This window comes from Ruditapes philippinarum, unplaced genomic scaffold, assembly GCF_026571515.1.
Source record: "Ruditapes philippinarum isolate M1 unplaced genomic scaffold, ASM2657151v2 ctg2104_1_1_1_1, whole genome shotgun sequence".
Taxonomy (NCBI): domain Eukaryota; kingdom Metazoa; phylum Mollusca; class Bivalvia; order Venerida; family Veneridae; genus Ruditapes; species Ruditapes philippinarum.
The window spans coordinates 101,941-129,250 of NW_026860666.1; the positions used below are offsets into that span (position 1 = coordinate 101,941).

A 27,310-nucleotide genomic window follows, 5' to 3' on the forward strand; every position below is an offset into this window, starting at 1 on the left:
ATAAAAACTGTGAACACTAATGGTCTATATAAAATGTGAACAATAAATCTAAGTTCCTAAATTTTTAGTAAGTTTTATCAACATAATTAAAAAGACTTCTTTTCTAAACATAAAATTATTAACAATATCCATAACACAAGAGCTGTCCGTAAGACAGCGCGCTCGACTTTTTTATTGCTTGCCAATAAAAAAAGTTTTTGCAGTAAAAGGCAATACAAGAATCTCTGTATTTTTAAAGTGAACAATGGCCATGAGCATTAAGATATTTAGTGAAGAATTATTTTACTGAATTGTGTGATACCCTTGAACACTGCAGGTTCAGTGGATAGGAATGAATTTTTTTAGATTTTTTAAGTTTTTTAGTGCTTGCCTATAATACAAAACATTGACAGTTAAGGGCCATAATTCAAATAAAATCTTTGACAGAATTACCTTCTCCTGGACATGTTTGGGAATCATGATTGTAAACAAGTATTCCAACTTTCAAATTAATATCTCAAACAGTTCAGTCAAAAAGTGGACTGGTACTAAAAACTTAACCAAGATTCTAAGTCGATAAAAGGCCTTAATTTTTAAAACAAATCCTTGACAGAGTTACCTTCTCTTGCGTACAGATGGGGGTAATGATGTGAAATAGCATTAAAAGTTTCAAAGCAATATTCTCAAAGGGTTAAGGCAATAAGTGGATTTTACCCATATTCAATGTATTTTCTAAGTCAAAAAGGGGCATAATTCTGTCAAAAACCTTGACAGAGTTATGTCCTCTTGTCTGTTGATGAAGGTCGTGATGGTAAACAAGTATGGTCAGTTTCAAAGCAATACCTCCAATGGTTTTGAAATAAAGTGAGGTGGTACAAAAAACTTAACCAAGCTCAATACACTTTCTAAGTCAAAAAAGGGCCATAATTCTGTCAAAAACCTTGACAGAGTTATGTACTCTTGTCTGTAGATGGAGGTTATGATGGTGAACAAGTATGGTAAGTTTCAAAGCCATACTTGTAATACTTCTGAAATAAAGTGGGGTGGTACGAAAAACTTAACCAAGGTGTGACGCCGACGCCGACGCCGGGGCGAGTAGGATAGCTCCCCTTTTCATAGAAAAGTCGAGCTAAAAAAATGGAAACATTGTTACTGAAATAACAAATATACATGTATTTTGTAAACACCAATTAGAGAATAGTGTACAGGTAAAAAATACATAAAATATAGAATAAGGGTGTCTTATGAACAGGTCTGAAAGTTTTGTTTTTTTATATTCTGGGTTCTATCAAGGATCTCAGAATTTTCAATGGTCATTGCACAATTATTATTCAAGTTCCTGACCAATTAAATACCTGAGATTTGAGACTGAGCTTAGAAAATATCTTAAGACTTTATAAATTTCAACCCTCTTTGAAGGTTCCTTGTTTTCCTAAGTGAAAATTTTTTCTATGGTAATTCTATGACCATGTTTTGTGAACAGGGTACTGTGCTTTCTTTCTGTGAACTGTCCACATAATTTCTGTAGAAATTTTCTGACATGTTTTCCATAAGTCTTTTTTTTTCCTTCTAAACAATAATAAAGTAACATAGTTACAAATAAATATTCAACGTTTTTTTAATCAAATAACAAACCATTATTACCTGTCAAGTGAAATTGTTTTAATGGCTAAGAGGGTCAACAACAGGCAGAATTTAACATAAACATGGGTAATACAAAGTGAATCTACACTTGTGACTGTGCTCTTTCTCTATTCACTATAATAGTCATTATCAAGGAAAGATAACTCTTCACTACTAAACAAGTTCTCTTTTAATGGAGGTACAAAAGTTTATGTATCTCCGTCATCATGAACTCCGTTCTTTTGTTTTCCTGATTTAGGAAATAAAACCTGTGAATGAAAAGAAAACAAGAAATTTAAAGCATTATAAATAAATCAGTCTAACAAAATTTTCTCAATTAAATAATAGGACATCTTTTGTTACTATTTTTTATGTGATCATTTCTATCCTGATTTAGTGTAATTGACTTGTCCTGCTTTATTTTTGGAACAGTCAAGTACTAACTTGTATTAAGATTGGGGACCTTTCTGTTGAAAATTAGTGACAGTTATATCATATACATATACATGCACAGTGCGTTAACTGGAATGCAGGTATTAGATTCCCACACTCCAGAGCATGCCCATTGATCGGCTCTTTTTTTTCTGAAGTTTACTTAATGCGACAACAGGGAAAGAGATAACGATAGAAAAGTCATATTAAGATGCTGGAACATTGGTTACTTTGGATAAAATATATAAAATATACCAACTATATGTTTGTTCAAAATTTCTCACCTTTTTAGCAAATGTTGGCAAAACAAAAGCAGCTTTATGTATTTCTGGATTATAAAACTTTAACTGCAGCTTGTCAATCATGGCATCTGTAAACTTTCTAACTGGCTCATCAAAACAAATATCCTGTGAAAATATTATTATAGAGAATAATAATGATTTAGTTATGGAAGCTATAAGCTTCTTAAAACACTCTCAAATCTGTTCCTGGAATCAACCAGTACTGAACAATGAATGTGAAGTTTCTTGCTAAAAGAAACAACGGCTTGCACCTGACAGGGTTTGAACCCACGTGGCCAACAATCCTTAGATTACTAGTCTGCGTGTTAAGCACTTGGCCACGACGCCGTTTGATTTTAAATAATGATTTTAAAGGCCCATTAAGCCTCATAAATGATATAGTTCTATTTCTGATTTTTCAAAAGTTTTTTTTTTTTTTTTGGTGTCCTGTAACAGTTTTCAAATAGTTACTCATTGGTCATATTAAATCTGTGCCATCTTTTGTTTCTTTTACATTTCAGTAATCAGTACAGTTATAGTGAATTAGTATTTTGTATGTTAGTCAAAATACTGCTTTGTTTACATTTTGATACCTTTATGGCAATTTATTTAATATTCAATATTATTTTATTCAGGTGATGAGCATCTTGCATGTTAGAATCAATTATAACAACATCATTTAACACAAAATTGCTCTTCATGCATAATGATAATTTTTTTTATTACCAAAGCCAAGGATAATGGGCCTTTAAATAGGTCCATTTCAATGTAACAAAATTTGCTTTCAGTTGTAGTGTAAAAAGCTGTTGTGTTATTTAAGTCTTCACAGGGGAGCATTTACATCAAAGTACCAAAATGGAGTGAACTTAAATCTATTTTCACAAAAATCTTTGCCAAATTAACAAAACTTAATTCCTTCAGGAAAATTTCTGATTTCACATTATACTCTTAAAGTAACCAATTTATTTAAACATTTGCTGATTGGATTTTTTTTCAGAATCTTTAAAAAAATTGCACAAATCTGAGGGATGTACTGCCTTCAAACGAATAAAATACATACTGGATTAATGCTGGCCATAACAAATCCAATCTGCCCACCAGCGTATGTGGGCATGCTGGCAAATGCATATCCTGTACTTGGAAATAAACTGCGGCACCCTGACAACAACTTCTCCACTATATGAAGATCTAACCACAGGTTTTCTCCTGTAAAAAAACAACAGTATAATTCAAGGAAGAACAGCCATTACACCAATTAGACAACACCCTCCATCTTCTCTCATATATCAGATCATTGAATAACTTCTTCACAGGAAAGGTGTCACTTCTATACTAATTCAGGAACAAGCTAGTACCCATGTTCAAACCACAAACCATCTCTAAACTATCTGCATAGTATCTTCACATGAAAGAATCCAATTGAAAATTGAACCCGCAGCAGTAAGCTGCAAGTGATTTGCTACAAAAAATGGCAGTTTCTATAAGCTAAAGCATTCTTACTTATACACAATATACCTGAACATGACAGATTCATTCAAAAACAAGAGGGCCATGATGGCCCTGAAATCGCTCACCTGTATATAGGCCCCTGGGCCAATGCCAATTTTATATTTGAACAAAACTTGGCAGACAGCCATTAGATGTTTCATGATAAATATCTAAGCTCTAACTGTTTGGGGTTTTTATAAGAAGATTTTTTAAGTTTTTACTATATACATACAGGAAAAAACAATGACCCCCCCCCCCCTTGGAGGGACCAATTTTGACCCCAAGGCTTTTTTTTAAACAAACTTGGTAGACACCCATTAGAAGATGTTTCATGCTAAATATCTTAGCTCTAGCTCTTTGGGTTCTTTAAAAGAAGATTTTTTAAGTTTTTACTATATGCATATAGGGAAAATCAATGACCCCCTGGGGCGGGGCCAATTTTGACCTCAGGACTTTTATTTGAACAAACTTGGTTGACACTCACTAGAAGATATTTCATGCTTAGTTTCTTAACTCTAGTTCTTTGGGGTTTTTTAAAAGGAAAAAGGAATTTTTTTTTACACATATACACATTCAAGGAAAATCAATGACCCCTGGGGTGGGGCCAATTTTAACCTAAGGGTCCTTATTTGAACAAACTTGGTAGACACCCGTTAGAAGATGTTTCATGCTAAATATCTTAGCTCTAGCTCTTTGGGATTTTTAAAAGAAGATTTTTTTTAAGTTTTTACTATATACATATAGGGAAAAACAATGACCCCCTGGGGCGGGGCCAATTTTTACACTAGGGCTTTTATTTCAACAAATTTCTTAGACACCCACTAGAAGATGTTTCAAGCTTTATATCTAAGCTCTAGCTATTTTGGTTTTTCAAAAGAAGATTTTTTTAAGTCTTTACTATATAGTATATACAAAATAAGGAAAATCAATGACCCCCTGTGGCATGGCCAATTTTTACACCAGGGCTTTTATTTGAACAAATTTCGTAGACACCCACTAGAAGATGTTTCATGCTTTATATCTAAGCTCTAGCTATTTTGTGGGTTTTTAAAAGAAGATTTTTTTAAGTTTTTACTATATATAAATAAGGAAAATCAATGACCCCCCCCCCACCCCCGGGCCAATTTTGACCCGAGGCATTTATTTGAACAAACTTGGTAAACACTGACTAGGTGATGTTTCATGCCAAATATTTAAGCTCTAGCTCTTGTGGTTTTCTAAAAGAAGATATTTTAAGTTTTTACTATATACAAATAAGGAAAATCAATGACCCCCGGGGCGGGCCAATTTTGACCCCAGGGCATTTATTTGAACAAACTTGGTAGACACCCACTAGAAAATGTTTCATGCCAAATATTTAAGCTCTAGCTCTTGCGGTTTTCTAAAAGAAGATATTTTAAGTTTTTCTTTCAGTTGCCATGGCAACCAGAGTTCTGCTTGGAATTAAATTCTTTGAACAATTTTTAAAGTGGTTTATGAGGAGATGTCCTTTAAAGTAAAAGTTTACGGACAGAAGGACACCGGACGGATGCCGGACGAAAAGTGATCATAAAAGCTCACCATGTCATTTTTTGACAGGTGAGCTAACAATTTATATTTTGCCATTGACCTTTGTGAAATCATAATCATCACTTCATTACTCATTTACAAATTCTAGTAAGAAAATTTGTGTTTTATGAACATGTTTTCAATTCAAGTCTACCTGATGACTTTTGGTTTAAACATACTTAATTAACATAACATTTAACATGTGAACACACTTTACAAAATACATTTATGGATGGGGCAGAAAGCTATAAAAGCTTATGACTGTCCTCCCCCATGATGATGACTTTTTATCAATCTCGTTGTTTGTTGTGGGTTAAGTCACAGTTTCAGTGTGAATCAAACACTTGGCTTGTACACATACTATAGGATTTCTTACATGAAAGAATACATGTACATTTTCTGCAATAGGATATGAACCTACAGCATTCAGTGACTAGATAATCAAAGTTTGAGACCAAAACCAGTACATCTCAATATACTAGTATCAAACAGAGTTTGCAATTCCCATGTAATTTTGTTGTGATTATAATTCTTCTGAAGGATCACCTTTTCTCCAGACCTGTTTGTTGTGGCATTATTATAATATTGAAACAACTAACTAATGATATATACAAACCTTGACTGCAAATAATTCCATCTGGTTTAAGAGCTGCCTTCAAACATCTGTAATAGTCTAATTCATACAGGCCTTTTGCTGCCCCTGTAACAATACATCAAGATTCAGATTGAACTATAACCATGCAGTTGAATCTTTTTTACAGTTATACAGTCTGTTTAACTTTTATATCAAGAGGTTAGTATACATTGTTGAGTACAATACTGAATTCTATTGGACGAGTACATAGCTGTCAAACCTATATTAACTTCTTCATTTCACACCACCTACATGTATTTTTGACATTTTAACAGAACTTTACTTCCGAGTTTCAAATTTGATAAGAATTTTTGGTCTTTGAATGAGAACAAGGCTAGATGGAGTACAATATGGCTTTGATATTGTTTTTTTGGCATGGGGAAATGAAAACTATCCTGTTTTAGACAAGCTACTAAACAAACCATGCAGATTAGTAAAATGATTAGCCTTTCTTAAATGGACCTGAATAGCTTCCATTTTTGGGACTGCACATTATCAATTTCAGGAATATCAAAAAGAAAATTCGAAGGTAATCTACAAACAGTGTGAATGTGCTGACTGACCTGACTCTACACTGATGGCAAAGGCTTATCAGTTTTGGTATCAGTATGGTAGCAATAAAAACATGAATGTATGTGCATTGTACCTGAATACACTATACAAATGACATCATGTGGCAGCATGGCTGAGTGGTTAGGTTACAAGTAAAGATAACTAGCTTTGTGGGTTCAAAACCCACACATGTGAACTTTTTTCGATGATCAAGTGGGAAAATTGTCTTCAAAAAGAGGGAGATTTTAGTATTTGCAATAAACAAACAAGAAAGTTCTGATATCAAAAAGTGGGAGATTTCTTTAATTTGTTAAAATACCCATTATTTTAAGAAAAATCTTTGAAAATATGGCTGCAGAAAGTTGTAGCCTCCCGCTTAAAGTGGGAGAGTTCACATGTATGAAACCCCAGTCAGTGGTTCATGCAATGGACTAGTAAACTAAGGATCGCTAGCTACCAAGTCCATGACAAGCCCTTGTTTCCCTGAGCAAGAAACTTTACACTCACTGCTCAGTACTGGTTAGTTCCAGAAACAGATTCTAGAGTGTGTTTTTTAGCTTATAATTCCTACATAGTGAAACTGAAATAAATTCTGTATGAACTATGTGGCATTTTTCTGAACATTTTAAGGCATCCATTAACTTACCAATGGGATCTGGTGCATCAGTGATAATTACATCAAAACAATTTTTATTTTCTTTCATATACTGTACGCCATCACCAACATGTACATAGCACCGGGGATCTGCTAGAGAATTGGCCATGTTTGGAAGAAACTCCTTACATACTTCTATCACTTTCTGTCAAGGGAAAAAAACAGAACATTTTCCTTCTTTATTATACGATTGCATGTATATACGAGAATAAACTTCAGTAAGAATCTAGGATTTAAGGGGTAAAAGTAAAGTAAATCGAACTAAAATTATAGTTAATCTGAAATTGTATATCATTTTGAAAATGTTTGTAATTCATACTTCTTCTATGATAATTATATTGTTTGTCTGATATTATGATGACAATATATTTTATATAAAGCGAATAATGCAATAAAATTAATATACATAATATGAAATAGAACAGCAGTTTTCCCTAAAATCATTGGTTGAATAAGTCATAATAGAATGATTCCAGCTGTGTATTATAAACTGTTCTGATGACTTTGTTTATTGGACTCAATAAGACACACAAACACTGTAAAGGTTAGATGTTTATTTTACTCTAGCGGCTAAGATGGCCTTTTTGCATTATATCTGGCACATTAAGGCACCTGAGTAGAACCACTCACCTTCTGTAAGCTGAATATAAATGAAAGAATCCAAAGTCCCTGGCGGAATTCAAACCCAAACGCAAACCTGTCAGGAGCAATTGATTTGAAGTCAGCAATCTTTGCATTTGTAATTTGATTCTTTAATCTCTCTAATTTTGAATGAACTGCTCCATATTCAAAGCTGGGAGAATCCATTTCACACATACAGTAGGTTGAGGAATAAGTTGTGTATCATGCTGTAAGATTTTTAACCTTTTACCTGCAGGTTAATAAATTTATTAAAACGAGGTCTTACCTCATCAATTTCACACAGTGTTACTTTTTCGACAGTGTTATGTTTAAGCACCTCCCTAACCACACCCCCATCTCCTCCTCCTACAACAAGTACCTGCAAAAAGAGATGTAAGAACATTGATTGATTGATTGATTAATTGATTGATAAAGCCAGAACAGTTTTATGACCTTTGTTTATTAAAAAATGAAATTGTCAGGCATTCATATCAGTGGATATCATATCTCATGCCCAAGAACAGACTTAAGCAATGATAATTCAATCTTCAAAATTAACATCCTGGAATTAAACTTTCTCTCAGTATATAAGTACTGAAATTACAGAGTACTGTCCACATCAATACATAAACAGTAAAGTTTATTTAACAATTACAATGTAAAACTGCTGGAACCAAGTCAGTCTGAACATCTGTGCAGTCTGACCACGCAATATACCAGTACATGTACTACATGTATGCATAGGTTCCCTTGACCTGTCTAATTCTAATTATCAGATTAGTGGATACAACAAGAATTTCACCACAACATATTTGTTAACAAAAGAGCACATGTCAATGTTTGTGGTTAAATATATTGTTATTCAAATTAAAGGTGATCTATCAATTATTGGCTGACCAACTTCAAATTGTTCATGTTCATTATATCCCTAAAACTGATAATGAACAGTTCTAGACATAAAATTCGGAATCGTCCATTTAAAAACTGACAGCTGGATAAAGGACTGAAACAGCTGTTCTGTATACTGCAAGATTAATACAATACCTTAATATAAGGTACATGCTTGACAGCATATTGCAGTACATATACCAAACAGGTAATTAATTAAGTTAACATTTGTTAATTAAAGGAAATGCAGTGACCATATGTTACAGAATCATTTCTTTCTTTACAGATTTTGTTTGACTTCCTTTGCTTTGTAACAATTCATTAATGTTTATATTGATTATCCTATTGATGGCTTATTCTGCAAGCAACAACAGTTCATTCAAACAGCACATTTTTCAGCATTTGGGGAATGGCGATTGTCCCTTTCTGAAGGGGAAAATTGCTTTGTAACTACTTTAATAGGAACACAAAAAATAAAGTTATATTCAGGTAAATGAAATTCATCTTCAGGGAAAAAAAAATATTAAAAAACCCATACTTTTCTTCCCTTAATATCAAGAAGTAAACACAATGTGCTAAAAATTCATTTTTTATGTTATTGTTATGAAATTTGAAACTAATCTTTTACTAGAAGAGTATTCTTTTAGGATGGTAAATCTGGACAATATTTCTAAGCTGGTTAAAATGTTTATGTTAACTTTTACTCATTTTTGTTGTAAAACAATTGAGTCAGTAACAGTCCAGGACATTGGCACAGCTCAGTTATTTTTAGATTATGAGCATGCCTCATTCCAAATTTGGAAAGGTCGCGCAGACAAAGGTCGCGCGACACTTAAGGTCGCGCAATAGGAAAGGTCGCGCAGAATCAGCTTTCCCAGGCATGCTAGTTCCAAATATGGAGAGGTCGCGCAATAAGAGGTCGCGCAGTCTAAAAGTACAAGGTTTTAAGTTATTTTTAGCCCTTCAGCATCTCAATTGTTGTTAACAAAGCATAATTTGGTCATATCAGATTTTATGAATGGGATTCCTTACTCACAGCTTTATCTATGTACAGGTTACTTGGTTCAAATGTTGAGCTGTATGTTGTAAAGCTGGAGAGATTATATTTCTGTTGTTTAATGAATTATCAGTCAGTATTATAAGTTTATAGAAATGTCAATCAGTAGTAAGTGTATTGGTCTTATAAGCCATATATAGTACATACATCTTTATTACTGCAAGAATATTTTGCACTATTAAGATGCATTATTGGACAGATAATAATTATCCTATTGAGTGTTCAAACATGTAAATTTATATAACTATTATGTATTTTTGTACTAATGTTTGTATTGTACAACAGTCTGTATACCTGAACCAGTTGCAGGCCATTTTGAACATTGTTAAGGCATTGTCAGCATTTTAAAAGGTCGCGCAACATTCAGGTCGCGCAATGAGTTGTGGTGCAAAACTGGAGAGGTCGCGCAATAAGAGGTCGCGCAACAGTCTACTTTTGCACACCACCCTAGCTGCGCAAACAGAAGGGTATATAAGCTGGGAACTTTTCTAGCTGGGTTAGTTTTGGAGTTTTTGAGGAGTTTTGGAGTGAGTTGGAGTTGGTTGAGTTGAGTTAGTTAGTAATTGCAGAAATGTATTTGTTGAAGTTGTTAAGGATTTTACTTTGGTTTTGACTGTTGATAGAGAATAAAATGATGCATTATTTTGATTTACTGCAATAAATATAATCCTGCTTTCACTTGGACTTGACTTGTTCATTTTACCAGCATAGAGAAATGGTTTACTTTTAAGCGAAAAAAGTGAATAAACAAAGCTTTTCACAAAAAGTGAAATGATTCCGTAACACTGGTGGCAGCGTCGGGATAAGAACTTTAACATGCTTCAGCATAGGGATAGAGACTTTGATTTTTTCTACTTTTGAGTGTAGTGGACTTACAAAAAAATGGAAAAGGAATTAGAATCATTGCGTCAGACTGTTTCTTTGTGCTGTTTAGAAATAGGAAATATCTCCAAAGAACTAGTTAGTCATAGTGAAAATCTTACAAGTGCATTTAGTGATTTTTGTAACAAAGTGAATGAAATTTTAGAAATGAAAAATAATGAAATCAGTGAATTAAAATCATATAATGCAAAATTACGTGCTTCTATGTTAGACGATGACACTCAGGTTTTAGAAGAAAGTCAGTAATATGGGACCTAAGAAATCTGCTAGATCTGCATCAGCATCACGTCTTGAAAATTCAGAACTTACAATGGATTTACGTCAACAACTTTCCAGAAAAATTGATGAAAATGATGATTTACAAGCAAATTTAACTAATGCATTGGCAAATATTGAGAAATTAAATGAAACTGTCAAAATTTTACAAACTGAAAAAGTTGGATTACAAGAAATTATAGAAAGTGAAAATGAACAATTTCGAAGAGATAAGGAAAATTTGAACAGTCTATATCATACAACTCAGACGAATAGAGACAGACAAATCCAAGTATTGTCAAATGAAATTGATGAATTACAAAATATTTTACAATCAAGAGATGTTGAACTTAGTCGCCTGCAGAACATTGCATTACGAGAAAGTAACCAAAGAAATTCTCGGGATTATAATGTTCCACTACCAAACCAGGTTCTTTTTGATGGTAAAACGTCATACACCGCATTCATACGTCAATTTGCTGTGTTGGCTGAAACATGCCAATGGAGTGATAAAGAGAGGGCATTTCGCTTGCTGAATAGTCTGAGGGATGATGCAGCAGAGTTTGTATTCAACCAGGTCAGTCCTGAAACTCAACAATCTTACACACAGCTTGAGCAATGTCTAGCAGCAAGATTTGTAGAAAGACGTTCTACTGCCTCTTATCTGATGGAGCTCGAAAATGTCAAGCTTCACTCAAGGGAAAAACTCGTGGAGTATGTTGCAGATATAAAGCGTCTGGTTCGAAAGGGCTACCCAACTGCAGATGATCATACTATTGGTACAATTTGTTTACGGCATTTTATTAGAGGTCTGGGTGACTCCCAGATGGCTCTGGCTATAGGGATGAAGGATCCGACCAGTATCGAAAATGCACGCGAGATTCTGGAGACGTATTATAGTTTGAAGGATGAAACTAAGGCAAACACCAAAGTTCGAATGGTTCGTCAAGGGAACAACAATGTTTCTCAAGAGCAGTTTTTGTCTTTCAAGAAAGAAATAGATAAAAAATTTGATGAGATTCTGTCTGTCATTAAAAAGCAAGATATGCAGCCAGAAAAATTCAAAAGAAGGGATTTATCTACTGTTGAGTGTTATAAGTGTCATAATATTTAGGTCATTATGCACGTGATTGCACGAGTCAGCAGAGTGATAAAAATAATGCGGAAAACTAGGTGGGACTAAGGCAGACGGCCTTGCGTTAGTCCAAAATCATATTGAAAAAAGTGATAAAAATTCATTTTAATGATACCTGCAATGGATTATCTTTGTTATTACCTGTGAAATTTGGTGATATCAGTGCAAATTTAGTAGTAGATACTGGAGCAGTTGTTACTATTGTTTCTTCTAATATCTATCATAGTGTGCCTTCTGATATTCGTCCATCATTGGAGAAAATTGATCCAAATTTTAAGCTTGAAGTTGCAAATGAAGGGTATCTCCCTATTTTAGGTAAAACTGTGATGAGTTTTAAAATTCATAAGGATATATTTAAGTTCAATGTGTTTATTGCACCAATTCAAGAAGATGGTCTTTTAGGTCTTGATTTTCTACAAGAAAATAATTTTGTGTTAAGTGCAGAAAATGGTTTGCGTCTAAACGGAAAGAAGTATCCTACGTTGATGGAATCTTCAGTTTTCAAAGTGATGCGTGTCAAAGTTCAAAGTCAGTCATTGTACCAGCAAATAGTGAAGTGATAATAGAAGGTAGTTGTTCTGGCGGCAAAATTGATACCGAGTTTGGAATTGTTACGCCATTAAAAACAGGTGATGATAGTGAAAATAGCTTAATTGTTGGCCATACGCTGGTCAACCCTCATTCTAAAAATGGTTGTGTTCCAATTCGTTTAATGAATATTAGCAATGAAAATGTAAAAAATTGAAGCTAATACTACTCTTGGATATATTGAGAATGCTGAAAAAGTTAGTTTTTGTGAGAAAAATGAGTGTTTTGTTAATGAAAAGTGTGACTCAAAGCTTCCATCTCATTTAAATGAGCTTTATGAAAATTCAGTGAAAAATCTTAATTATGATCAAAGAGTGAAACTTAAGAATCTTTTGATTAAGCATTCAAATGTGTTTGCAAAGTCACCAAATGATTTCGGTCGTACATCTGTAATAAAGCACAACATCAATACTGGGGCAGCAAAGCCTATTAAGCAACGCCCTAGGCGCCCACCAAAAGCTTTCGCAAATGAAGAAGAGAAAATAATTAAAGATCAGTTAGCGGCCAATGTTATTCAGGAAAGTAATTCTCCTTGGGCGTCACCATTAGTATATGTCAGGAAACGTGATGGAACAACACGACCTTGTGTGGATTATCGTCAGCTTAACAACGTAACAGAAAAAGATGCATACCCCTTACCTAATATTAGTGATTGTTTGGAAAGTTTAGGGGGATCATCATATTTTTCGTGCTTGGATATTTTGTCAGCCTATTATCAGATTGAAGTTGATGAGGCTGATCGACCAAAGACAGCCTTCACTACAAAATTCGGTTTATTTGAATATTTGGTAATGCCGTTCGGATTATGTAATGCACCGTCAACCTTCCAACGATGTATGGAATTAGTAATGAGAGGTCTTCAGTGGGAAATTTTGCTGATATACCTTGACGATTTGATTATTTTTGGCCGCACATTTGAAGAACATTTAGATAGGCTTAATTCAGTTTTAACGCGTTTGTGTGAGTGTAAAATGAAACTAAAGCCAAGCAAATGTTTTCTGTTAAAAACTGAAGTGTCATTTTTAGGACATGTAGTTAGTAAGGAGGGAATAAGCCCTCAAAAGTCTAAAGTTAGTTGTATTGCAAATTGGGAAAGGCCGTATGATTTAACAACTCTGCGATCCTTTCTTGGTTTTTGTTCATACTACAGGATATATATTCGTGATTTTTCCACAAGAGCTAGGCCATTAAATAGGTTGTTGGAGGCCGGACAACCATTCGAATGGTCTGAAGAATGTCAGAACAGTTTCGATGATTTACGCAGTGCATTGACTGGTGATGAAGTCATGGCATACCCTCAAGATGATGGATTATTCATACTTGATTGCGATGCGTCGAATTTCGGTATAGAAGGAGTTTTGTCACAAATGCAGTTTAGTGAAAAACTTGGAGAGTGCATCGAGAAGCCAATAGCATATGCGAGCAAAAGTTTGAATAAGGCTCAAAGACGCTATTGTGTAACACGACGGGAACTGTTGGCAGTTGTTACATTTGTTACTATGTTTAAACAGTATTTGTTAGGACGTTCGTTCTTAGTGAGAAGTGATCATTCTTCATTAAGATGGATTATGTCCTTCAAAGAACCAGAAAATCAGATGGCTAGATGGCTTGAAGTGCTATCACAATATGACTTTAAGCTAGAGCATCGCAAGGGAACTAAGCATGCAAATGCTGACTTTTTGTTGAGGATTCCATGTGACCCTTGTTCGTGTACTTGTTATAGTGGTCACTCTATTCTAAGTGAGCTTCCGTGTGGAGGTTGTAAAGAATGTGTGAAAAAGCATGAACAGTGGTCGGAACTTGCAGATTTTGATGATGTGGTTCCACTGGTGTCTAAGAAAGTCAAGCGAGTCAGAGGAAAAGGTGTTCCTGCCGACTTAGTTAGGGACTGTTCTGCATCAGTGCTGAATTTTCTGTTTGTTTTTGCGTTGTATCTGGGAGCGTTTCTCAGGCAAATTGAACAGAAATTTCGTGGTTGTGAGAAATTTGTTTCTGTGAGAAGACTTAGGGCACCGAAGGAGAAACGTGCGCCTAAGTCTGGTGCTGCGGATAACATTGATTTAAGTGATGCCACCAAAGAGAAGGATATGGCACAGACATCACATGCAGGGGGTCTGTACCCAAATGGTGACATTTCTTCTGAAAAAGTGTATAAGTTCTCAAATTGGGTAGGTTCATATACCACAACTGAACTTATAAAAATACAAAAAAAAAAACAACAGGCAATTAGTGACTTTCTAAAATGTCTCACTGAACTTGACAAAAGTGTGTTGGAGATTGTGAATTAAATTGAAGAGACAGGGAAAACTGTTATGGGATTTTATCTAATTGAACAGTAGAATACTTATATTTTATATTTCATAAAAATCCATAATGCTTATTTGTTAATTTGTTTAGTTTTGCTTATGTTTAATCTGCATAATATCATATAACACTTAGTAGCTTTTCACATGTATTGTTTAGTACCAATATTATTCTTTTATTATTATTATTTCAATTTCACTTAACAAGAGTTTTTAAGGTTTGCTTCAAATTTAAAAACTTAACATGTGTAAATTAATTGGTTTTGCTTCCGGAGTAAGCAAAGTCCAAAGGTGGGAGAGTGTTATGAAATTTGAAACTAATCTTTTACTAGAAGAGTATTCTTTTAGGATGGTAAATCTGGACAATATTTCTAAGCTGGTTAAAATGTTTATGTTAACTTTTACTCATTTTTGTTGTAAAACAATTGAGTCAGTAACAGTCCAGGACATTGGCACAGCTCAGTTATTTTTAGATTATGAGCATGCCTCATTCCAAATTTGGAAAGGTCGCGCAGACAAAGGTCGCGCGACACTTAAGGTCGCGCAATAGGAAAGGTCGCGCAGAATCAGCTTTCCCAGGCATGCTAGTTCCAAATATGGAGAGGTCGCGCAATAAGAGGTCGCGCAGTCTAAAAGTACAAGGTTTAAGTTATTTTTAGCCCTTCAGCATCTCAATTGTTGTTAACAAAGCATAATTTGGTCATATCAGATTTTATGAATGGGATTCCTTACTCACAGCTTTATCTATGTACAGGTTACTTGGTTCAAATGTTGAGCTGTATGTTGTAAAGCTGGAGAGATTATATTTCTGTTGTTTAATGAATTATCAGTCAGTATTATAAGTTTATAGAAATGTCAATCAGTAGTAAGTGTATTGGTCTTATAAGCCATATATAGTACATACATCTTTATTACTGCAAGAATATTTTGCACTATTAAGATGCATTATTGGACAGATAATAATTATCCTATTGAGTGTTCAAACATGTAAATTTATATAACTATTATGTATTTTTGTACTAATGTTTGTATTGTACAACAGTCTGTATACCTGAACCAGTTGCAGGCCATTTTGAACATTGTTAAGGCATTGTCAGCATTTTAAAAGGTCGCGCAACATTCAGGTCGCGCAATGAGTTGTGTGCAAAACTGGAGAGGTCGCGCAATAAGAGGTCGCGCAACAGTCTACTTTTGCACACCACCCTAGCTGCGCAAACCCCAAACCAAAATGCATGCCTGCGACAAGCTTGCCGCAAGCTTGTCACAAGCTTGCCGCAAGCTTACAGCTTAAATACAAGGTTGCTGCATGCTTGCAACAAGCTTGCGCAAGCTTGCGATGACTTTTGAAATATATTGCAAGCTTGTTTAAAATTCATGCAAGCTTGCAAACATTTGATGTAAGCTTGCAATGGCGCAAGCTTGCAATTAGTAGACACTTAGAAAATTTTTGTACAAATCTACACTTAGAAATTTCTTGTTAAAGTAATTGAAACACTTAGAAAATTTTTGTCAAAAGTGTACACATTAAAAAAAAAATTCCAAAAATGATAGTATCAGTGATAATTAACTAGTTTAAACTAGATTACCACGCTAAAGTTTATTATTAGTTATTAGTTATTTTATATATTCAGCTCAGTATTGTAAATTTACGAAGAAAATATAAAATCATCATCTATTTTAATGCAAGTTACTGTAAATGATTTGAAATTTGACACTTTATACATTTCATGTAGTTGGAAAAGGGTATCTCAGAAAAAATGTCTGCAAAAGAAGTAAATCAATTGATTGTTAAATACATATTATTATTTCAATAAATCTATATGAAATTATGTACAATGAAATAATATCCATTTAATTACAGGCTTTAAGTTTAACTATAAATTAATTAAAGTCTGTGATTCAATCATTCAGACACTATAATAATCAAGATGGGATTGCATTGCTTGCCATTTTTAAATTCTAAGAATTCATGTTTTTGGATAACAATAAATAAATAAATAAACAAAACAAAAACAGTGCATGAAATAATCTCATATATATTCTATATTAAATTAATCAATATATATTGCTTTTATTTAGGAAAATAAATACTACATCCACTGAGATTTTACGCTACACACATCAGAGCCTTGATAAAATTCATTGACCATCTGTGCATGACTAATTTACTCCCTGGTCATTCCGACAGATCAGGCTGTTCCATGTGATTATTTTGGGGAGAGATAACATTATAAATTTCATATGCAGAATGTGTCTAGAAGGACATTGCAATCTTTTTGTACAAAAATTTGTAATGATTTTTAAAATCTATATATCTATTAGCTATTTGATATTTTCTTTTACGCTCAAAGAATGAAAGTTAAAATGATGAGTAGATTAACCCTGCTTTACATAATGATAGACCTGTCCAGTTTTACAGTAACTGTTGTAAAATTTGAATTCTAAGATATCTGGGTCAGCAAAGAGAGCAGAGGATGTACTTGATATTTTAGCAGTTTTGGAGATATTGTTTTGTTTAACATTTAAAGTGTTTAAGTATTGGTATGATAACAATCAGAATCACCTGGGACAAGGAGATATACAACAGAATCAGGTATTTATAAACCTTAAGTTACATTAATGCAGAAACAGGTTATATATCAAATTATAAACATTTGTAACAAGAGATCAAGGTTGTTTTTATATTTTCAACTTCATGCATTTGTTTTTCTTATAATTCTTTTTAATCTATACATGTATAATCTGTAAAATATAAATTATTCAATGATTTCTTTTTAATGATTGTTTATATTGTTTAAATGGCATGTTAGTAGATCTTTTTCATTTCCTGCAAATTAAACAAATTAAATCAATTTGATTAAATAGGACTAAATGGTACAATCAGTAGTTAAGTTGTACAGCTAAACAGGGTCAATCATAATCATTTGTTATTTTACATGTATGTGTTGTGTTTTCAATGGAACAATCTAAAATTACATTATACATAAATAATTTGCAGGCTGGGACATAAGTGCTGACTGTGAGAAATAGCGGCAGTGTTTAATAATGATACGCAGTATTAATCCTGAAAAGGTATATTATTAAATCTCAATACTTTTCTATTCCGCATCTTTTCTTGAAAAAATACATACTGGGTAATAAATATTGTAAGCTAAGTCAAAAACTGTTCAAATAACAACTTTTATTGATAAAAAGTTAATTTCACAATTTCTTTATTCAACTCTGAAGAGCACTAAATTTGCTAGATCAACAATAGAAGTTTCCATGAAAATATACAAAATGCTCTTGTCACTAGTTTTCGCGACTGTCAGGATTTAAAGCCAAAATGCAAACTGAACACAGCCTGTCATGGCTACTTATATAGACTCTAAAATAGCCAGGACTGTCACAATTGACCAATCATAACATTCCATTTGGCCTGGCAGTCTGGCAGGAAAGACAGGAATTTCTTAAAATGGCAGCCATATTGACAGGAATAATTTAGAAAATGTAAATTAACAAAGTTAACAACTAACGAAATATGCAATTAACACTTGGATTACATGCTTAACTTGATGCACTTAAGATCTGGACCAAAAACAATCATGGTTATAGCTTAGAAAAATGAACTATTGATATAAAAAGATTCCAAGTGCCAGGAATTTGAATTTTCCCTCCTGACAAACTTAGAGGTCATACTGGTCATCAACATTATTATGAAATACAGCAATGCCAGCTAATTATTTGGAAAGTAACTTAGGTCTTAGGTAAATAAGGTTTACATTCTTTGTTCTTACATGTAAAATGATAAGTTTTTGTATATGTTTATGAAAATAAATGCATTTAAAGTTTTGAATCAAGGTAGACAACTCTTATCGGCCATTTTGATGCCAGGATAAACAAAGTAAGTAAATAAATCATTTCTTGAGGTATAAACCTCCTTATAGTGCCTTAAATAGTCCTAGAGCCTCAGAATGTCCTATATCATGGTCTTAATTCCTTCATTTATCAGGAAATTATCTAAACAAATAAAATCAGCAAATATGAATGGCTCAGGCAAGTTCAGGAATCCTGGCAGGTAAGTTTTAAGCATTGACTGAAAAGTATTACCTCATTTGTCAATAAATTATGCTAGTTTCATGTTCAAATTGTTTTAAAACATATTTTGTTTTGAACTGATATATTCATTACAAGGTCCTGAAAGTAAATTATTTGATAAACATTCACAGTCCCTTACACTCTCCCCCTCTTAAAAGAAATAAAATACTTTCTAAAAGTTTTCTGTCTGTTTTTCTAATTTTTTTCTTCTGTATGGTTGATTCTCTCTGTCACATTTTTTTTTACGTTAGGACACCACTAGTTGAAACATCTTTGTTGTCAATAGCATGGATACAATGTCAGCATCATTTCCTTATTAAATGAATATCCTGCAGGCTTTAAAGTGTAGATACATGTAATTTATTTTCATTCTTACAGTTTTGTTTGGACTAGATTTTATCTGTTAACTTAAAGAAAGTAGTAGTTGTCAGATGTGGGTAACTGAACATCTTTTTATCATGCATTTATCTGTATTATTTCTCCAATGTCTCTGTCACACATCTATATGTCTAGTAATTCATGTAAGCTTTCACTCATTGTTAGTTTTAATTTCTTAAAATTTTTACTTGATTCCAAAGATATCCTTATTATTATGTTTGATAAAGTGTATTGTTCACAGCATTACAGCAAATTCAGATAACCATTTCCGATGATAATACTAATTATCATTTCCGAGTACAGTTCCAAAAGACCCAAGAGATAGATACTGAAACCACTTACCAGGAATTCACTCCTAACCACTGCCTGTCAATGGTTTTGAATTCCAATGGTTAAAGCGATGCAATGTATAATTGCAAAAAGGTTCGCAAATAACCATAATCCACATAGTGAAACATGGTTGATCAGGCCATTTTCAACTATGAATTTCAACAACACCACACAGAGCTCTGTGATTCACTTCCAAAATTTCACATTAATCTTGTCATTTCAGTATCAATCCCATTGAACCATTGTACATGTATACGGTAACTATGTATTACAGCTAATTCCAATCTTTGCTTTACTTTACATTGTTTCAATTTCATAGAACCATAGTTTATTAATTACCATTGTTTTTGTATTTAAGCTGAATGAATTACTGTTCATGTCTTTCTGATGCTCTACTTCGTATTATTCCTATTGAACCATTGTATCAAAACATAATTAATCACTATTATTTAATATTAATGTCCTTCTAGAGCTTCTGGTGCTTTTATTTAACAGTCATAACTTATAACAAATCAACAGTTAACTTCAAATGTAACCAATAATAACTTTTAACCATTTTAGCATAAATAGCTATATCCTTAAGTATGTTTTAGCTTTGTTATCCAAGTTGGGACTGTGGTAGATTTTTGATACATCCCTAGGTGATTTGCCTTCAAAGGACTGTTGTTTAATGTAAACAGGTATTCCAAAATATCTCAGCCTTAGGGCTGGAATTTGGTGTTTAATATCATTTCTGTCACCGCCTCTATCTAATTCACTATCAGCAATTTGTTTTATTATTCTTATTTGTCTCATATTAGCATGTGGAGTTGATTTGTTGTCTTCTCCTGTACTTGCAAACATTATTTGAATTTCAGAGTCTGACATTTGTTTGTTTTGTTCCTTACTGTTAATTTACTTTTGCGTAGTTTTATTTCTTTTTGGTATTAAATGATATCATTCAAGTTCAAGGTCACTTCAAGGAAAAATGTAAACAGTTCTTTTAATCCTCTGATTCTGACACCAATTGTAAGCTAAGTCAAAAACTGTTCAAATAACAACTTTTATTGATAAAAAGTTAATTTCACAATTTCTTTATTCAACTCTGAAGAGCACTAAATTTGCTAGATCAACAATAGAAGTTTCCATGAAAATATACAAAATGCTTTTGTCACTAGTTTTCGCGACTGTCAGGATTTAAAGCCAAAATGCAAACTGAACACAGCCTGTCATGGCTACTTATATAGACTCTGAAATAGCCAGGACTGTCACAATTGACCAATCATAACATTCCATTTGGCCTGGCAGTCTGGCAGGAAAGACAGGAATTTCTTAAAATGGCAGCCATATTGACAGGAATAATTTAGAAAATGTAAATTAACAAAGTTAACAACTAACGAAATATGCAATTAACACTTGGATTACATGCTTAACTTGATGCACTTAAGATCTGGACCAAAAACAATCATGGTTATAGCTTAGAAAAATGAACTATTGATATAAAAAGATTCCAAGTGCCAGGAATTTGAATTTTCCCTCCTGACAAACTTAGAGGTCATACTGGTCATCAACATTATTATGAAATACAGCAATGCCAGCTAATTATTTGGAAAGTAACTTAGGTCTTAGGTAAATAAGGTTTACATTCTTTGTTCTTACATGTAAAATGATAAGTTTTTGTATATGTTTATGAAAATAAATGCATTTAAAGTTTTGAATCAAGGTAGACAACTCTTATCGGCCATTTTGATGCCAGGATAAACAAAGTAAGTAAATAAATCATTTCTTGAGGTATAAACCTCCTTATAGTGCCTTAAATAGTCCTAGAGCCTCAGAATGTCCTATATCATGGTCTTAATTCCTTCATTTATCAGGAAATTATCTAAACAAATAAAATCAGCAAATATGAATGGCTCAGGCAAGTTCAGGAATCCTGGCAGGTAAGTTTTAAGCATTGACTGAAAAGTATTACCTCATTTGTCAATAAATTATGCTAGTTTAATGTTCATATTGTCATAAAACATTATTTGTTTTAAACTGATAAATTCATTACAAGGTCCTGCAAGTAAACTATTTGATAAATATTCACAGTCCCTTACAATATTGTCACAAATTTACTTAATTCTCATACAGAGAAATTCTTAAACATTTGTGCACATTGAAATAAGATATATTGCATTGCTTTAGTATTTTTTGAAAATGCATAAGCATAGTTAATATTTAATAGTTAATACTGTTGAAACATTAGATTCGATGTTATTAAAAGATATGTAATATAACTGCATTTATGCAATAAAACATAGTTCATTACTGCATCTGTATTTAATTAATTATGAATTTTATCTTTAAAGGTCAGCACAACCATAAGAAGTTCTAGGAAACACTGGCAGAGGACTAAAAATGGACACCGATAAAAGAAATAGTAATTTAAATAATCAGAAACATTTAAAACAAATTTAAGATTGAATAGTTTGTCACTGACAGACTAAGAGCAAAATAATTGCTTAAAACAAAGTGTTGGATTCTAAGAAAACAAGAACCTACCAAAACCTGCAGCTAGAAAAAAACTGTTTGTGTTATAGTGAATGTACGCTGTTCTATTCTGTATTTGGACTAATGGATATGTATTAAATTTTGTGAAAGAAATATGTGATCATGTTAAACTCATAAAAATTCTACCCCAAACATTCCTGTGCTGAATTCCATCCCAGAATTTTACATTTTAAGAACATTCAGGGATGCTGGAATAAGGCTGGATTTTTTCAATGTCATTCCATCAAGGCTGGACTATTTACCATGGTAATTGGAAGAAAACATTAGTATATGAAAAATTTAACATCAGCTTCTTTTTACAATTTATGATTAAATAAGTTTATCATGGTAATTAATGCCTTTTTTTTGCATGTTATATAGGATTCAGAGACTGTTATACGTAGCAGCTCCCTTTCCAAATAGGGTTTACAGTTTTTGCAAGCCTGCGATTAAGCTTGCGCAAGCTTATACATTAAGCTTGCGCAAGCTTATACATTAAGCTTGTAGTTATACATGCACAAGCTTGCGACTTAGCCTGTGCAGGCTTGCAGATAAACCTGCGCAAGCTTGCAAATAAGCTTGCGCAAGCTTACGATTAAGCTTGCGCAAGCTTGCGATTAAGCTTGCGCAAGCTTAAATATTAACTAGTTTGCAGTCAGATTTTTTTTAAATAACTGATCGCAAGCTTGCCGCAAGGTTCCAATTACTAGCCAGTAGCAAGCTTGCAAATTAAGCTTGCAGCAAGCTTGTGACAAGCTTGCAATGTTAGCTTGCGATTTTGGTTTGGGACAGAAGGGTATATAAGCTGGGAACTTTTCTAGCTGGGTTAGTTTTGGAGTTTTTGAGGAGTTTTGGAGTGAGTTGGAGTTGGTTGAGTTGAGTTAGTTAGTAATTGCAGAAATGTATTTGTTGAAGTTGTTAAGGATTTTACTTTGGTTTTGACTGTTGATAGAGAATAAAATGATGCATTATTTTGATTTACTGCAATAAATATAATCCTGCTTTCACTTGGACTTGACTTGTTCATTTTACCAGCATAGAGAAATGGTTTACTTTTAAGCGAAAAAAGTGAATAAACAAAGCTTTTCACAAAAGTGAAATGAATTTCGTAACATTATTTTATAAAATCATTAAAATTATCTTTTTTTTTCCTTTCTAATTAAAAGTGAAATTTTGATAATAAAATCAACACACTCTTATAAGGGTTACAAGTGAAGAGGGTAGTGAGGCCAAATTTAAAGCACGAAAAATACTGCTTTATAAATTTTTCAAGTTTACGATTGTCTGTGTGTAATACACTTATGTAGATTGTAAGATCAAAAAGTACATGTCACCCATTACTCCTTTAGTTTATCAATTAGTAGGTCAACTTTTATTAGTTTGTAGCTTTGTTTTTAGACATTTTTTGATGACATGTCATTTTAGGTCAAGTTTTATCAACCCCTTGACTTTAGGCATTTAAATATGGGCCAATGTAATGACATCTAGTTCTAACCTAAATACGCCACTTGAGTTAACCACTACTGTACTTCAGAGGGTGGCCAAATAAAGGCCTTTCTCTAAATTGATAAACTTTTGTGAAAATTCTCTGTTTCACTTTGAAAAATTCTAAACATTGTACAGATGTACCTCAACAAGTTAAATCTTTAAGCATATTATTTTGACTTATCATGCATGTCATGTAAAACACCACTTGTGCAATGATACAGTCAACCCTGTATTGTGATTATAATTGTGAATTTGCCATACAGTCAGTGCATATTGCAATATCTTATTATGAAAAGCAAATACAATACAATAGGTGCTATTTGTTACATATGGAAATTAACGGAAATATAAACAAACGTAAACTTTAGACTGGAGAAGAACCAAGCTGTACTGTGCAAAATTTTCATGTGTCTAGCTTTAAAATTGTGAAATCTTCAGAGTGTCCAGTTGATTGCCCCAACCAGTTACCCTTAAATCTGCTAGGACATAAATTAATCAGCCTTTTTCACCAGGCAAGCAGTCACACAGTGATTCAGTCATTTATGGCATGTAATATGTTTGTTTGTTTCATTTTACGCCTTTTCCCAACAGTATTTCAGTCATATAGACGGGTAGTTTCCTAACCATCGTTCCTGGAGAGTTACAACAGTACCAGACTACCTTCCTCTGTGCTAAACTACCAAAGCATCTCCTGGGAATCGAACCCACGCCAGAGAGGTCACTGGATTAGAAGTCATCGACACTAACCCCTCAACCACAGAGGCGCATGTAATATGTAAATTATTACTTGAATCGTTGATATTTTTACCTATTTTTTTTATAAATCTTAGTACTTTTTAAGGTTGTTTTTCTTGAAAATATTTTATTCATCTGGAGGCATGCAACTTTAAATGTTGATGTTAACTTATTAGTAATTGATTATAGATATTAATATACATACATTTTTTGGGTTGGCATGGCAACAAAGTGGTAAATGTGCAATCATTTCCTGGTAACAGCATTCATCTCGCTCAGTACATTGTATACAGCCATCTAATACCAAAACATTCCCAAATGATGAACTGAAAAATAACAGAATTAGATCAAAACTAAGTAAGTTTATCAAGCCAAAACAAAGACAGTGGAGTAGCATGTATAAAAGCTCAGAAAGCAAAACAATAGTGCAAAAATAAAGGAAGGACTTCTCCTCCAATTGGTTGGACTAGAGTTCTGAGTCTGCAAATTTTACTCTATTAAGACTTGTTCAAGCCAGGGATTTGCTCTGTCCTCAGTCCAAATAATTGTGAAAAAAAATCCTCTAATGATTTATATTTATCATTGTGACATTTGATATGATAAAGGCATTTATTAATGTTTAAATGGTTGTATCAATTTCGATTCAACTCGTCACGTGGTCAACTCGTCACCTTTTTGGTCATCTCGTCACCCTTTCCTGTGCAATATGCCTATTATTATAATTACAAATGTATGTAATATGGATAAGATAAGGTTTATCTTGATGCAATCATAATAATATATTATATATAATACATTATCTGAAAACTTGGTTATTTTATCAACTAACAAAGAACAAATAAATCACATACCTAAATAGTTAAATAATGCCTGTCTTTAAATGGAAAATCAACAATACATGTGATAATCGTGCCAAATGTTATTAAATTAAATACATATTACCCAAATGACAAACTTTGTTTTCTATGGTGTATTGTCATCACATATGTAATAAAATAATAAAATCACAGACTCTAATTACAGTAATTAAAGTCTGTGATAAAATCCTTTATCAAATTCAATACGTTTTAAACTAGAAATGTGTCCATAGGACACGGATGCCCCCACACGCCACTGTTCTGTCAATCTTATGACTCTAGGTCAAATATTTTTTGGACTACATGTGCCACAAGTTGAAAACTAAAAATCAACAAAGGGCCATAATTCTGTCAAATTTGGTCGCAGCAAAAAATCCTTCCTTTACTACCATCTACACATTAAGGTTGTTCATCCCTGGAAGTTTAAGCAAAATCTGCCATCCGGTTTAAGAGGAGTTGTGTTCACAAAATTTCTACATAGTATATAATGAAAAAATCAACAAAGGGCCATAATTCTTTTAAATTTGGTTGCAGCAACAATTCCTTCCTTTACTACCATCTACACATTAAGGTTGTTCATCCCTTGAAGTTTAAGCAAAATCTGCCATCCGGTTTAAGAGGAGTTGCATTCACAAAATTTCTACATAGTATATAGTGAAAAAATCAACAAAGGGCCATAATTCTCTTAAATTGGGTCGCAGCAAAAATTCCTCCCTTTACTACCATCTACACATTAAGGTTGTTCATCCCTGGAAGTTTAAGCAAAATCTGCCATCCGGTTTAAGAGGAGTTGCGTTCACAAAATTTCTACATAGTATATAGTGAAAAAATCAACAAAGGGCCATAATTCTGTTAAATTTGGTCGCAGCAAAAATTCCTTCCTTTACTACCATCTACACATTAAGGTTGTTCATCCCTGGAAGTTTAAGCAAAATCTGCCAATCGGTTTAAGAGGAGTTGTGTTCACAAGATTTCGGGACAGACGGACGGATGGTAGGACGTACGTACCAAAATTTGATGTTTATGAGGCAAATGAGCTCATAAACACCACCTGGACCAACGTCCATGAGCAAAATAAGCTCATAAAAACAAAAAATAGCTCTTAATTTTCAATTTTATGAGATTATCTTCTTTATTTAACTACAGAATGAAGCTCATAATAATCAAATGTTGGCTCGGACAGACGTACGGACGGACGGACACTCGGACGGACAAGTGCAACGCTATATGCTCCCACTCTGTGAGGGCATAAAAATGTAATACCTGAGTATTATGAAAAAAACTAGAAATGTGTCCATAGGACACGGATGCCCCCACACGCCACTGTTCTGTCAATCTTATGACTCTAGGTCAAATATTTTTTGGACTACATGTGCCACAAGTTGAAAACTAAAAATCAACAAAGGGCCATAATTCTGTCAAATTTGGTCGCAGCAAAAAATCCTTCCTTTACTACCATCTACACATTAAGGTTGTTCATCCCTGGAAGTTTAAGCAAAATCTGCCATCCGGTTTAAGAGGAGTTGTGTTCACAAAATTTCTACATAGTATATAATGAAAAAAACAACAAAGGGCCATAATTCTTTTAAATTTGGTTGCAGCGAAAATTCCTTCCTTTACTACCATCTACACATTAAGTTTGTTCATCCCTTGAAGTTTAAGCAAAATCTGCCATCCGGTTTAAGAGGAGTTGCATTCACAAAATTTCTACATAGTATATAGTGAAAAAATCAACAAAGGGCCATAATTCTCTTAAAATTGGGTCGCAGCGAAAATTCCTCCCTTTACTACCATCTCACATTAAGGTTGTTCATCCCTGTGAAGTTTAAGCAAAATCTGCCATCCGGTTTAAGAGGAGTTGCGTTCACAAAATTTCTACATAGTATATAGTGAAAAAATCCACAAAGGGCCTTAATTCTGTTAAATTTGGTCGCAGCAAAAATTCCTTCCTTTACTACCATCTACACATTAAGGTTGTTCATCCTGTAAGTTTAAGCAAATCTGCCATGCGGT

General features: G+C 33.3%; 1 protein-coding gene across 1 annotated transcript in view; it reads right to left on the bottom strand.

Annotated features, from left to right (window-relative positions):
- Positions 1 to 1,796: 1,796 nt before the first annotated feature.
- LOC132712977 (spermidine synthase-like) overlaps positions 1,797 to 27,310 on the bottom strand; it is a 28,348-nt gene continuing 2,834 nt past the window's right edge. Inside the window, exons 2-8 of the mRNA XM_060695419.1 lie at positions 24,646 to 24,766; positions 8,100 to 8,192; positions 7,184 to 7,337; positions 5,968 to 6,051; positions 3,376 to 3,521; positions 2,319 to 2,441; positions 1,797 to 1,871 (exon numbers count right to left, since the gene is read on the bottom strand). Coding sequence (XP_060551402.1) covers positions 1,812 to 1,871; positions 2,319 to 2,441; positions 3,376 to 3,521; positions 5,968 to 6,051; positions 7,184 to 7,337; positions 8,100 to 8,192; positions 24,646 to 24,766 — 781 coding nt within the window. The 3' untranslated portion in view covers positions 1,797 to 1,811. The remainder of the gene's footprint in view (positions 1,872 to 2,318; positions 2,442 to 3,375; positions 3,522 to 5,967; positions 6,052 to 7,183; positions 7,338 to 8,099; positions 8,193 to 24,645; positions 24,767 to 27,310) is intronic.